The sequence below is a fragment of the Oncorhynchus mykiss genome, chromosome 10 (assembly GCF_057628025.1).
Source record: "Oncorhynchus mykiss isolate SJ-2025 chromosome 10, ASM5762802v1, whole genome shotgun sequence".
In the NCBI taxonomy this organism is placed as follows: Eukaryota; Metazoa; Chordata; class Actinopteri; order Salmoniformes; family Salmonidae; genus Oncorhynchus; species Oncorhynchus mykiss.
In genome coordinates, this window is record NC_143031.1 from 35,075,039 (window position 1) to 35,090,253 (window position 15,215).

The window sequence follows — 15,215 nt, forward strand, 5'->3', positions numbered from 1 at the left end:
AAACAAAGTAGTATTTTTTATTTAACCTTTATTTAACTAGGCAAGTAGTACATCCAATCATTGATTGGATTGAAGAATGACTACAATTAAGGTCAGGTAATAGTTTTGACCACATTCACATTGATAGACAAAAAATGTGTTCATTAAACAGTCTACAAGGCATCATCCTGATTTATGAGCCTCTGAGGCTTCTATTGAATCTGATCAGCCTAGCGGGAATAGAGCTCAACCGCTGGATCAGATATGCATCAGCCTGTAAGGCACTTTGACTGCTAATATGCCTGCAAGGACCTTTGCTCATGAAACAGCCTACAATGCAGCATCCTGACTTATCAGCCTCTGAGGCTGCTATTGAATCTGTTTAAACTCTAAGGCTGAACAATAATCTGATCCGCCTGCCAGGAGTAGAGCTCTGTAAATGTAAATATTATCCACAAAACATGAAGTGTCCCTTATAATTATGCACACATCAGTTATGCAAGCTAAAAACTAGCATATATAACTGCTTATCTACAACAAATCAGTCTGATATAATATCAGTGATATATCAGTATAAAGTTTAATTAATTTTGAAAGAAGCTAGCTATATTATATTTTTTCCTCTAGGCTTCAGCTTTCTCAAAGCAAAGCAAATCAAATGGTAAATATTTACTAAATTAACTAAAGTTTTTAAAAAGTAACACACTACAATAACAATAATGGGGCTATATACAGGGGGTACCGGTACCGAGTCAATGTGCTGGGGTACAGGTTAGCTGAGATAAATGGGGTAATATGTACATGTAGGTAGGGGTAAATTGTTTGGCTCTATTTGAATGTGGCTTGATGGCTCGTTGCTCCTTGCACGCAAATGGCTCTGGTCTTGGGTGCGGCAAGCAGCTTGGGAGACAACTGTACCTGTCAGGCTTTGTTCAGGGCTTAAAAGCCCCCAGGAGCCCGTTTTACATCCCTCCATTCAACCTGTTTATTCTGGTGTTGTTTGTTATGTATCTACATGGTCCCTGCCCGAGGTGACCTCAGTATCTCTATAGCTCATATCTGTTTTCCAGATGTACGTTTTCTGTTGGCCTATAAGCTACAGAGCACTTGTGTAAAATAATTACTTTACAATGTGAGCTATGGACAGGTAGTTTAGGTAGCCTTTATTTTGAGTGAAATGAGTCTCTTGGTTGTATTTCATGAGCATCACCATAACCGAGGACTAACATTGGGCCTATTACATTCGATTGACTCACTTTGCAATGTTAGTTTTTTTTGGGGGGGGGCAAAGAATTAGAATAAAACTTCGCTACATATTCAAAGATATTAAATGTAATTTTAAAGCGGTTTCAGATTTGCACTATGCTGATGCAACTAAAACGAAATGTAAGATTGGTATTGAATCACCAACGGTGATATGTACATGTATAAATCATCCATCCCAAGATAGTCAGATGCCTCATCAGACCTCAGACTCAAATTTCAAGATGCAAACGACTCGGATACAAGGCTTTTTAAATTAGACCTCCATGACTTTGTTCTCAAACCTCACTAATTTGCCAAAGCCTTGTCAATTTTCTTTAGCCCAATTATATTTTCTTCATGTTTTTTTCTACTCGTCAGGTTTCAGATATGTATTTCATATAGAGGTATGAGTCGGGGTTGGAGGCATGCCAAATAACCTTTTCCATCCCATCATCGACGGGCTGGCCTACCAGTGGTGTAGTGGGGTCTGAAGAAGTGAGTATACATTCAATTTACAAAGACGTATTACCCTTTTCCCAAATGCAAAATTCTTAAATCTTCTCAAACCATTGAATTGCTAAATTAACAGTGCTTTTACTGCTGTTACTGTGGTGGTATGGACTCAGTGTAGGCCTATTATTTTGTCAGAGCAGGTTGTTATGATAGATATATGTAAAAGAGGCAGTATTTGTGTGTACAGTACTTGGCCGTATCTTCCGCTGACCCTGCACTGACCACGCGGCTCTCCTCTTTTAATTGCTGTGCTTGCTGATCCTGTCCCACTCCCCTGCACTGAGTGGAGCTGGCGGAGGGTGGAAACATTGGTTAATCAAATTGGTATTTCACTGGAAATTTGCTGGCCTCCGAGTTCTGCATTATTCATCACGGAGACAAAAAAGTAGCGCTTCTTCAACCGGTCAGCTCTCCCTCTAGCTGAGAGCAGTGCGGAGGCAGAGGCAAGCAGGCGGGCCGGGCTGGCCTGGGCTGGATGAGCTGGGCTCTCCCTATGGGAAGCGAGGCGGAAATATATAGGGCAGAGAAATGTGGCCAACAGAGAACGAATACCCACCCCCCTCACAGCCCCTTACACATAGCTCCTTACACAGACCCACACACATACACACACACAGTGCTGGGTTCTGTCAGTGTGGTGCGTTTAAAGAGTACCGATTTAAACTGTAATTATTGTTTACATCTGCTATTTTTCTATTCAAACGGATAGTGATATCATGATTTTCTAATTGTAAACATTCTTATAGAGATGTATGTAAATAACCTAATATATGTTTTAAATAATAGGAGGTTATTTTAATGTTGATATGTGTAATTATCTACAGTATATAACCTATATTTTCATATACATGGTTATGTGCCTGCTAACCCTTGAACATTCCTTTAGCAGCTCATTGAATTTGTATCGATTGCCCTGAGATAGCATGGCCTTTCAGCACATGAGAGGAGGATGTCAGTCCTCACTGCATCTATTTACTCCGACATGCTTAACCAGAAATAACCATCCTCAATTAATTTCATTTCATTAAAATTGTACTTTAACTAAACGGATGTGTTTAGCTGGTGTCCGGCTGTAAACGGGTTTATGTTGCACCGGACGGTGGTAGACTGGGGCATCTTGTCAGTTTATAATACATTATTTATGACATATGATTAGAAGGCCTTGCACATTTCTTTGAACTTTCAACACATTTCTTAAAATTCAATCGGAGTTAAAATTTAGATCTGGGTTTTTTTAGTCACATTCCCTTTCGGGCTAAAATATTTGGGCTGCTTGGGGGATTTATGTGGTTGCTAATTTTTGCCTGTGATACAGAAATAATTTTAACTGCAACCATAATAAGTAGCCTACATATGTAGAAAGCCTAGCTAATTCATACGTTTTCAGAAATGTTAGGCTATAATATTCAAATTGATCAAATAGAGTGCATTATAAGATGGGTTACCAATGAAGAGTAAGCATTATATTATAACCAAATAAAGCAGCATCCGGTTAGAGTTTTTAGCCAAGCCACCTAAATTACATTGTAGCAGAAGATATTCGTTGACATGAATTACTTATTATGTTGTACAATGCATCCATATTTACATAATCGAATATGTTTATTCTTAAAGGTTTACCTGGACATTCATAGGCCTTTTAGTACTCGATATCAGAAACGTTCTTGAATTTAATCATAGACCTGCCTATAGGCAGGGTTAGGTAGCTTACTTTCTAAATGTAATCCGTTACAGTTACTAGTTACCTGTCCAAAATTAAAATCAGGAACGTAACTTTTGGATTACCCAAACTCATTAACGTAATCTGATTACATTCAGTTACTTTTAGATTCCTTTTTAGAAGAAGACAAAATTGTATAATTGAACGACATCTATTGCAGGATAATCAATATTATAAAGTTGACATAGCTGGCCATACATGCACGTTAAATTGTGCTTTATGGGTTGGTTATGTATTCTTCTAACTCATCGCAATCTACTGTTTTTTTTTACTAATAAATAATAATATTAAATTATATCTTCACATTAATATATGAAATTTATAAGTAAAAAAATTGATGTAGCAACTACAGACTGCCCCTTTAAGTCTATCAAAGTGTATGAGTTTGAGCATGTGTCCGTTAGGTCTATGGATGTATTTGTTTTCAATCGGCATTAGTTAGATTGAGTAATAAAAGCCCTTATTTCATTCAATAGGCTGGGATCCACACTATGCAGCTGTTGCAAGAGCGCATTTTTCACTGGCTGTCCACTGCTTTCAAAAACAATGATTAAACTTTTAGCTTAAACTTTTCGATACATTTAGATTTGTGAACAGCCATCCACAATCCGTAAGGCGCAAAAAAAGCTAAATTAGAGAGCAGCGGGGTGATTCACATCATTGCGTTATGTAGAGATCAATAATAAATTATATCCTTATCGCCATAAACTACGCCACTGCTGTCATCCTTACCTCCAAGCGTTTTTTCAAGTTGGATAATCTTTGGATGCCGACAGCAGTCGCACCATTGGAGGACATTGCTTGGAAAAGCTACAAATGCCTATTCCTGCTCTTTTCCCACGATCCATCAAACACATTTGGTGTGTCATCATAGTGGTCTTTGACTCAGGTGGAACAAACTTAAAGTTGCGCCTGTTAGGCAAGTCAGTTATGAACAAATCATTTTTTGCAAAGACGGTTTACCGGGGAACAGTGTCTTGTTTAGGGGCAGAGCGACAGATTTGTTTTACCTTGGCGGCTCGCGCTAACCACTACGCTACCTGCCGCACCACCTCCATGATGTATTCACTTTATCGTATGTTAAGTGACATGAAGAGCGTGGACGTTTTTTTAATGGTGACTGGCCACGAGGAATAAGGATATAATATACTTTATTCTATTATATATTATATAATGATTCTAAAAATATTTATTCGTGTGTGTGTGTGTGTGTGTGTGTGTGTGTGTGTGTGTGTGTGTGTGTGTGTGTGTGTGTGTGTGTGTGTGTGTGTGTGTGTGTGTGTGTGTGTGTGTGTGTGTGTGTGTGTGTGTGTGTGTGTATTTACCTGAAGTTCGTTCCAGCACCTGCTGTTGCTGTCACTGGTCGGCAGTGTGGAGCATGTCTTATAGTTGCTATAACTAGGTGCTGAATTATCTAGACAATATCAAGCAATATTGATGCATGCACTAATAATAGCAATAATAATAGTTCGTATTGTTATTCTATTAATATTTTAAGATTATGTTACGTATATTGAATACATTTAGCCTAAATCTATTTCACACCTAGTTCTTTATTCTCTTCATTTTTGTTTTATATTTTACTTGTTTGGTGAAGCATATTTTCATGTATTTGAAAATAAAACAAAACAAACAACAACAAAAAACACACACACACATGATTTGAAAGCCCTTTTAATGTACTTTTACCTGCAAACCAAATGTGGTGTTGTTTGAAAAATATTTAGTTCTAGCCCACATAACTAATTTAGGCATTTATGTACCTTTCTTGTTATATGGGCCAAACTCAGTCATCCCTGTCACTGATTATATCCCTTCTTTGCGAATGCTGCTAGGCCTACAGCCTATGTGGTTCGCAGAGTGTCTGTGGAGTAAGCAAGATCTCCAGTTTCAGTGTGTCTTGAAAGATCCAATACTCCGGAGCAGTCCCAAATCCATCCCCATGAAATCAGCATGCTTCCAAAGCCTTTAACTCTTCACCTAGAATGCGGGCGCTCCACACACGGGTCATTGAACGATAGTCAGGCCAAGGCTTAAATATCTGAACCTGTTTGAATAGCAGAGAAATATATATTGTCATTGAGTTGGAGTCTTGTGTGTTTTTATGCTGTCGATATCATTATTTGAATGCATAGACTAAGAGCATGTCATCAATTGATGTTGTGGTATCCCAGAATCTTTGCAGTTTTCAATTGTTTTGAAATATTGATCATATTTTCAAATTATTCATAATTGAAAGATAGCCTTATGATATGTCAATGGCGTCCAGCATACACTTTAGTTTGAGATAAGGAAGACATTTTATTAGGCCAATCGGAAATATGTCTTCATATAATCATTTGAAAGGCTTGCGATCCTCATATTAGTTAGGCTATATTATTATAAGTATTAAGTAGTTAAAATCGTTTATCCATGTACCTCCTTATAGTTTATTCATTCTACAGTGACTGTATTTGGTCTGTTTGTTGTATGTCGGCAGGTATAGCTTAGCGGCCCAATAACCGAAAGGTCGCTGTTTCGAATCCCCGAGCAGACTAGGTGAAAAATATCTTTATGTGCCCATGAGAAAGGTACTTTACCATACTTCCTCATGTAAGTCACTCTGGATAAGAGCGTCTACTAAAATATCTAAATGTTTACTCAGTTTACAGTTTTAGTCCTAGTGGAATACGGCCTCATTTCCCTGAGATTTGTTGATTTACAATAAAGACATTGTTCTTTCAGAATGAGACGCATATATGGTTTCCCTCAGCATTATTTGGGATGTTCTGAGCCAATTAAAACTCATAACTCCCGCGTTTGATCAGCCGCCTGGCCCACCCCAGACGTTAATTAGGCTTGATTTGCTATACAATGTTCCCTATTATGACGCCATGTTTTAATTGCTGTCGAATATGCATATTTTCAGCATATTGCGTGTCTTGACATGCTCGGGAGAGATCAAATTATTCATAGGCCCTATTTGTTATTTATTTTATGCCCTCTTATTCGAACCAGAGGCAAAAAAGCGCTACAAAAGATATTCGATTGTTCATATTGTCAACATCAATTTGATCTCCACTTAGTCTCACCTCCATTCCTGCAAAGCATTTTATCAGCGCGTTATAGTGGAGCCAGGCCTATGCGCCTCCTTTCTTGCCCTCGCAACAGGAAAAACACCCATGTTCTCGTGGCTTCGCAGCAATGGTGCAGGTTTAGTGTGTTTGTTCGTGCCTAAATGTAGGCCCAAGCCCCCAAACGAGCTGATGAACGCGGGGTTTATATATTAACGTCGCTGATAAATATTGCATCGCTGGGATTGAACACTTCCTATGACGTGTGTGTGTGTGTGTGTGTGTGTGTGTGTGTGTGTGTGTGTGTGTGTGTGTGTGTGTGTGTGTGTGTGTGTGTCCGTGTCCGTGTCCGTGTCCGCCTGCCCCTTAAGAAAGACACTCGAAATATACCGAAAATCAGCCCCCTCCCCTAACCAGGCTGTCAATAGTGCAGCCGTCCTCGCGCTTCAGCAGTGGCTGCTGTGTGCGTTTGCGAGCGAGGAGAAAGCCATAGTAATGTAACAGAGCAACGAATCTCCAAGGCCCTGGCGCTGCACTCAAGACTCGGGCTTCATTAAAATTTCATACGCAGCGCTTGGCCAAGGTCTATTTATGAAAATGTGCTTTCCGCTTCATGGGAAACACTAGTCAGAGAGGAACCAGGGGGATGAATCCTAAAGTCTAGAATTATATGCTTATATGTTTGCGAAGTCTTATCCCTTATAATGCATTGTTACAAAATACACTCGCAAGACTGAAAGTGTCGTTTTTCACTCCGTATATTTGACATCTATCATAGGCGTATGTTATTTTCTTTGAATGGTTAGTAAATAATGTACATGCTTTTTAAAGGCCATGCGAATCTGAAGATGTAGACTGTCAGGTGTATTCAGCTGAGTGTAGCCGTATAGCCTGAATTCCCCTATGAACAAATCATCACATTGAGGTTTGGCAGACATTATTCGATCAGTGTGGGATATGAAGGTGCAGCAGCGGCAGTTTATTGCATCATGTTTGTAATATAATGGTCTTGGCCAAACAAATGTTAGCCTTATAAATTAATCTAGCATCCAGACACACCAATATCAGCAATTCTGTGTTTTACGCCTAATCATACAAAATAAACATATACAGTGTATTGGTGATGAAGCTATGTGCTTGGAACTGTGTGTTGTTGTGTGCGTGCCCTTTACCAACATTGGCTGACAAAAGTTATCGGTGTGTTCACATCAGCCTCTGCCGGTTTGAGCGGAAGGAATCTGATTTGCGTAGCAATGCTCTTGTTTTGGATTGTACAGGAAAACACAAACGAGACAATAAGGCCTTCCACGTGTTAATTATTTAAGTCACACAATTAACGAGGACTGTCCTGGGATTCACTCATCCAGGACTATCTGCTCCACTCGGCAGAGACAAATTAGGCCTCGGATAGAATCAACGGGGTTCTCAGTGCAAGTTTGGGCTATAGGGCTCGGAATATGCAAATAACATCATAGGTTATATAACTAGCATTAATATAGGCTGCCTACAACTACCTAGGTCTATAGGACAAATGAAAAACAAACATGAACCTATGTGGGGTACTTCTAGGTTAATTCCGCCACTTTTCAACCTCATATTCTATATCAAGCACTAAACCAGTGTTCTATGTGAAAACAGCGCATTTCTATGATTTGTGATTAAAAAGATAAGAAGAAAGGTCATAAAAAAATGCTTTTCTGTGACATCACAGGGTAGGATTAAAGTTGTTTTTTTTAACAGTGATTTTCAAAACCTGCAATGAGAGGGATTGTATTTTCTTGTTCCCCATGTCACCGTGAATCTTATAGCTTTTGAAAATCACTGTTTAACTTTTGATGACGTCATGGGGTATAACTTTCGAACTTTATACGTGTTTCTGCAAAACCTCGAAATGTGCCTTTTTCACAAATGTAGACCCTGGTATTGTGCTGGAGATAATGAATATGAGTTTGAAAAGGGGTGGGATTTCCCTTTAAAGAGCGGCCAAGTCACCCCTGAAACAAGCATGCACTATGACTTTAGAACAGTGACTCAGAGCGCCAGAGAATAGTGATCTAAAAATGACTGTATTTTTAATAATCTTTTTAAGCATTTTGTAGGCTACATCCTGAACTGCATGACTGCCAGATAGCTTGATAAAGCTATTATTCATGATTCTTCAATTTATATCTTATACTTGCTGTTCCAGAGCCAACACCAACAGTTAAACTCGATACACAGCTAACCTTGATTATAAATGGTTATTTATATATAATTTATACGCATCAATTGGAGTACGGTTCAATTATAAATAAGTAATTGACGCAGTGATGTACTACATTCTTTGTTAGGTCAGCATACCGGCACATGCCTTTCGATAGTAGGGCAAAATATTTGTCAATATTGAGAAAGCACATTCATTATAGGCTATGGGTGAGGAGTTTCTGTCCTGAATGCAATATTCAGAATTAAAAGTCTGCATTTAAAGCCTGTCATATACCAGAACTTTGGAGTCCAGTAATAGTTTAAATAACCCTTAAAAGCGCCAACATATGTTTTGCTTAAAAGCGCCCACATGGTGTATTTTTTTTTACCCCAAATTGCTAATAATGGTTGTAAAGATACTGTCTAACACTTTTATTTAATTAACCTTCTCTAACGCACAAGTAAATTATTCAAATTCCCCAAAATAAGCAAATATTACAAACAATTCACACATGCATTTAGTAAAATTTGATAGACTTTCCTGTTTTCCTGTTTTTAAAGTTATTTTGATCAGTCTTTCATAGCAAGTTGTCATGATTTTTTTGTTATTCGGTCAAACTGTTGTGTTCCTGTGACACTCAGAGGCTGAGAAATTGGCGATTGAGCTAATCTGACATGCCAGTAACCTAAAATGGCAGCAATATTGGCGATAGTGGCGCTGGTGCCAGACTTTCAGCTCTAACTTTGGAATGCTATGGGCTATTAATTCAATTAACTGTAAGAGAAATATTAATTCATATTTTTGAGATGTAGGGGCTGCCAAGTCCCCATAGGGGACAAATCTGGGGTGGCTCCATAGGCCTGTATATTTTGCAACAAGCTATTTTGATTGTATTGCTTAAGTGTAGCTGCTGTTAGTGATATTATGCTGCCATTGTTTTTTAATTTTATTTTTTATCATTATTTCTATTGTAACATTTCCTCATTCACCCCAGTCTATTTCGTCCTTAGTGGCAACCCTCCTGATGTGTCACATCAAAAAGTTCCGTCTGCTAACAGAATGATTGTATTGAATTGCTCCGAGGGGAGAGGACCCGGGCGCATGTTGGACAACACTACCATTTCCTTCTGCGCGAGGAGATCTCCTTCTTAACAAACATACAAAAATCAATAGTATCATAACAGCTGGTATTTATTATTCATTAATAACGAGTTTTACAGGCATGAAACCACCTGCTGAACACGAGGGAGAGCCCTGGAACCCCTGACATTTTCTGGACTGATAAACTATGTCAGTCAACGCCTGTCATGTCTCTCTTCTTACGCATCTGACTGCAGAGGCTCCACACGGACTGCAGGATCGGGATGAACTAGCTGGGACTCAATGATTATGCACACATGTGGAAAGGACTTGTCAAAATCAATGAGAAGCTGATATTCATAATTGATCGATTACCAATGCATTTACTCCAACGGTTGTAGTAAACTTTACATTCTGAACTTTCCTCTAAATGTTGTTTTGCTTCAAAGTGATAGTCCAGACTTATTAGCTTACATCTTACTGCATCAACGAATAAATAAACTATTAAACCTTTGATGGTGCCATCCTCAGTTTAACTTTAAATTATTCAAAGCAAAGTGTATTTGCTCTGATGTCCTTACGTTCATGACCTAAACCCTTGAATGCCCCAGTTTATGACGAGACTTGGGTCTATTTCAAAGTTATTTTGACGTCCGAGGAATAAATTGTTTTCTTATTTAACGTTTGATGTGGGATTTTCTATAGGTGCTAGGGAAAAATGTAACGTTATAATAACACATGGACTAGCCTAGACTAATATATGCCCTCCCAATGATTACTTATTCTAACTAAGTGTTATTTCTTATTCAATCAGATCAATAAAAAAAAACGGATTCTGAATAAAAAAGGAGCATAATAAAGTAAACATTGATCAACATCGAATTTAATCATTCATATGATCATTTGATTTGATCGTTGACGTAGCTTTTATAAAGTCCTGTCCATAGCCCACTCAGAAATAGCTTAAAATGCTTCCACAACTGATCCGTCAACCTCCCACCTTGAGTGTGTTCTCCCATTTCAAAGAACCAGATGCTCTCCATTCTAACAGACGAACAGACATCGAATTGAGACTGTTGATATATTTACTTCAAAAAAACTGATAGGAGAAGATGAGGTAAAACGTGCATGGTTTATTTTAGTTTCTGTCGCTTACACAGACACATTTAAGCACACCTTCACAAATGAAATATACGTTGTATTTTAAATAAGTTAAGTTAAAATAAATAAATAGGTAAATAATAATAAACCAAACTAAAACGGTAAAAAATATAAATAAGTCAACAATTCCTCATGTTTAGAATATCTACAAAGTGCACTGAACTCTGGGAATACAACATAACCAATATTTCCATTAATTTGCCAATATTATTATTATTATTAATAATAATAATTTTAAAAAGAACAAAAATATTTTCGTTTTCATGTGAGGACATAAAATGGACGTTTTACAAAGTAATTATTCAAAATAATTTGATTGTCAAAGCATCATTGCAGTGAAATTAGTACAGACATACACCATGTTTTCTTTCTGTGAGTCATCTAATTCAACCATAACTTCGTGGATAAAACAAAAAAACGAAGAAACGATTAGTTTTTTGTGTTTTATACTCCTACAGTCCAAAATGACCATGAATGTGCCAACACTAGCGTAATGAGGTAGACAGATAGTAGACTATACTGTGTATGTCCGCGTGTACGTGCGATTGCCCGTGTGTATGCTCTCTTATTGCAATGCATTCAGATGGGCTTTTAGAACTATTAACTCACAGCTAACGCCCTACAAGTAAACCATGCAATGAATGATTACAACTATACCCCCGTGTTACGGAGAGCCAACCATCTCTGAGACACATACAATGATGACAACATTACGCCCTAAGCATCAGTTATCTTCTGCAAACAACAATTCGGTTTTTGAAAAAAGAACGAATTCGATGCGCTCTTCACACACAGGTGAAATGTAGCCTATTCACAAATATGTACAATGATAAATATAAAATAGTTATTCTGACTCAAGAGAATAATAACAATTATTATTCGATTTCCATTTTTGTACAATAATTGCCATGAGTTAAGAGGTGGGTTTTCTCTTTTCCGCCTCCATGGAGTATAATGATGTCGATCTCCTATTTCACCCTATTGTATTCATCGATGTTCAGTTTTCAATTTCAAAAGGTATACGTTTTGCCCCGGTGGATGTTGGTTGTCAAGTCTTTATCCCAATTTAAAGGAACGAAACCCATCTTGTCTGCTAGCCTCGATGGACCGTAGCCGTTTGCCTATTTGCTTCGGATTTGTCTATTCGAGGAAAGTTTTGCTCTGTATTTTCCTAGTGAGTCGCAGAAAACTTCATCCTTTTCTGCTTTTGCCTCTGATTGCAAAACCACACCCTGACCACGTTCTTTTTCAGGTCCAGTTTCTCGGCTATTGCTGCAATCTTCTCAGACGAGGGCCTCGGCTGCACGGCGAAATATGCCTCCAATGAGCGCTTCTCGGGAGCAGCGATGGAGGTGCGTTTTCTCTTCTTGTCTCCTCCGTTGAAAATCTCTGGCTTGGTCATTTTCTCCCGCTGCGCCCTCTCCGCCTCCTCCAGCCACGCTTCCAGGATGGGTTTCAGGGCCACCATGTTGTTATGAGACAAGGTGAGGGATTCGAACCGGCAAATCGTGCTCTGACTGAGGCAACCGACCCCGGGGATTTTAAGGTTCGCCAGGGCCGAGCCCACGTCCGCCTGCGTCACCCCCAGCTTGATCCGCCTCTGCTTGAACCGCTCTGCAAACGACTCCAGCTCCCGGGGGTCTGGCTCTGAGTCCACGCCGCCGCCCAGCGAGGTGTGCGAGCCCATGCTGTGGGGGTGCATGTTCATTGCCTGTTGGTGGTGGTGGTGCTGCTGCATGTGATTTATGGCGGACATGTGAGCGTGTGGATGGGAGGCAGTGGAGCAGACGTCGGAGCCGGGCATCCCTCCCAGGGAGACAGACATGCCGGGGGTCAGGTGGTCCAGCAGGTCGCCATCCAGACCCTGAGAGCCCTGGTGATGGGGGTGATGGTGGTGGTGGTGCGAGGTGAGCACAGACGGGTGGTGGAGGTGGGCCGAGGATGAGGTGGGGGTGCAGGCCATGCTGGTCATCGTGGTCATGGTGTGGTAGGTCGCGTCTGGTTTATAAGGGTGGCTCTTTGCGATATCCACCGCTGCCAGCGCTTCCGCCCTCTGCAGTAAAGTCTCATCGAAGCCGGCGAAGATGTTGCTTTGCAGCTGTGAGATGGAGGGGAACAGGGGAAGCAGAGAGGGGAACGGTTAATAAGGCACATTTCTTTAAATAAATTGTCCAAATATCCAAACGGATGAGTTCATTTCATATCACTCAAAGACTATATTAGCCTAGTATCATCCAAATATTCAACCGTCACATTTGATTATTCGTTAAGGATGAATCTTTCAAGATAAATAATTTCTCTGCACCTTGGAATGAGAAGAGTTTGACATATGAGCAATACGAAATATCTTATCAGGCAAATCACATTATTTGGCATATAATGTATAAGCGTTTAGCGTTCGGGTTCACCCAATTCTCCATATCCCATGCATGCTCGCCTTCATTTAAGGCTACTTTTCATTATTGCTAATTGGATCATTTGACTCACCGAGTGAGTGGGCATGCATGCCCTCCGGATGGCCTCTGAGGTCGATTGCAGAGGCGTGTATTTGGGCTCGTGCAGTATGGGGTGCATACTGAAAGGTTGTTTGCTGTTCATTGACATCATGATTGCAGAAGTTAGTGAGGGTCGTTGTCCGTCTACCTCGTTTTGCTCCGTGTTGGTCCGTTGTCACTAGAATCGTCTCAGGATTAAACAAATTGATAGAATGGTCGGTTGGTTGGTTGAGGTGATGGTAGTGATGGTAATGATGACAGGTTTAAACCTCCTGTCTTCTCCCCTGTAGATCTCTCTCTGTCCAGTCAGACTCCTCTGCTTTTGGCTGTAAATGGCTGTATGTAGTATGGATACCTAGCAGCCACCTATTAAATAACGTCTTACTGGCCCCGCCCCAAAGATGGGTAATCGCCCCCTCCTTTCCCTATTGTCTCCAAATGTTACTGGGAAATGTGTGTGTAGCCACACCTCTTGAGGGCAAAACCACCACCCACTCCAATGCAATGCGTTTGGAGTCTGGATTTTGACAGGTGCAATGGTATTGGCTGGTTGTCATACGGACAACACGCCCACCACGCGTTGCGCAGGTTGCTGTGTTTTCTGATGGATTGGATGGATTTTATTCTATTTCCCAATTTCTGTAATAACCTCATCATAAACTTTTATAATTTCAAATGAGCATTCAAAGCTCGAATGGAAAAAGTAATTTTAGTCCCTGCATTTTAGTTAAAATGGCATGAGGTGAAGAAAAGTAATTTGTAATATCCAAAGTGAAATTAAACACCAATATCATACCAGTGAAATAACTCCAGTGAACAGTGGATTCAGAGAGGCTCCTGTTTTAAATCAATAATAGATGGACGACCACACACAACAATCCTCCCTGACACCTTTCCCTTGCTTTCCTAGAAATTAATACATCAATTAATCATTGCTCATTTACTTTGTGGCTCGAACCACAGTATGGATCCCCAATTAAAGAATAAACAGGGCAGAATGGATATGAAGCACAGAGAGGATGATGACATTTTTACTGTTGAACCTCAGGTCAAAGGAGCAAGACCTGTCAATCACAGCGTATATCCAGAAGGCTGAGGTGATGGAGATAGACCCCCACTCTAGCCATGGTTCCCCCACCCTGCACTTCTCTTTCCCTTCCCCTGGGGTAGGGCTCTCCTAGGGACCCCATTTACAGAACTAGGGCTTTCCTCCGGACATTTGCTCCTATACACATCATGTCAGTAATGAGACAACCTCAGGAAAACCAAATAGTGAACTTTTATAGAGAGATTCTATATACATTTCTTGTTATGCTTACAAGTGCTGTTTACCTGGTGTTTGTCATAGAAATGACATGCTGAAACAATAGTTATGTACAGTAGCAATGACCTGGTCATTTATTTGGTGTCCATTGAAACAAGCACCAGGCACCAGAAAGAAAAAGTGCAACAAGAAGTCACTGTATTATTAAAAAATCTACTTGTCTGTGCTTCGTCCATCGCTCTAATTGGGGATCTGAAACCCCAGACCTGCATGTGCGTGTCAGGGAGACACAGAGAGAACTGTGAAACCCCAGCCTTGTCAGAGCGTAGGCCTCATAATAGGACAGAGAGTCTATGTGACTGTGAGTCAGAAACAGAAACCTGAGTGTGGTGATGGTGTCAGTCGGGGTGCAGCAGGCTGAGGCTGCAGCCATTGTCCCCCAGCAAATGTCTCTCCTCTCCGGCAGGACTGCGGCACCCGCTCATCAAATATACATCACCTCCACTGGGAGAGGCTTTCC

General features: G+C 40.1%; 1 protein-coding gene across 1 annotated transcript; it reads right to left on the reverse strand.

Moving 5' to 3' along the window:
• Positions 1–10,888: 10,888 nt before the first annotated feature.
• LOC110533718 (brain-specific homeobox/POU domain protein 3-like) lies at positions 10,889–13,797 on the reverse strand. Its single transcript, XM_021618186.3, has 2 exons — positions 13,424–13,797; positions 10,889–13,034 (listed from the first exon to the last, which is right to left on the reverse strand). The coding sequence occupies exons 1-2, from the start codon at positions 13,541–13,543 to the stop codon at positions 12,108–12,110; spliced, it is 1,047 nt and encodes a 348-aa protein (XP_021473861.1). The 5' UTR covers positions 13,544–13,797; the 3' UTR covers positions 10,889–12,107.
• Positions 13,798–15,215: the final 1,418 nt, after the last annotated feature.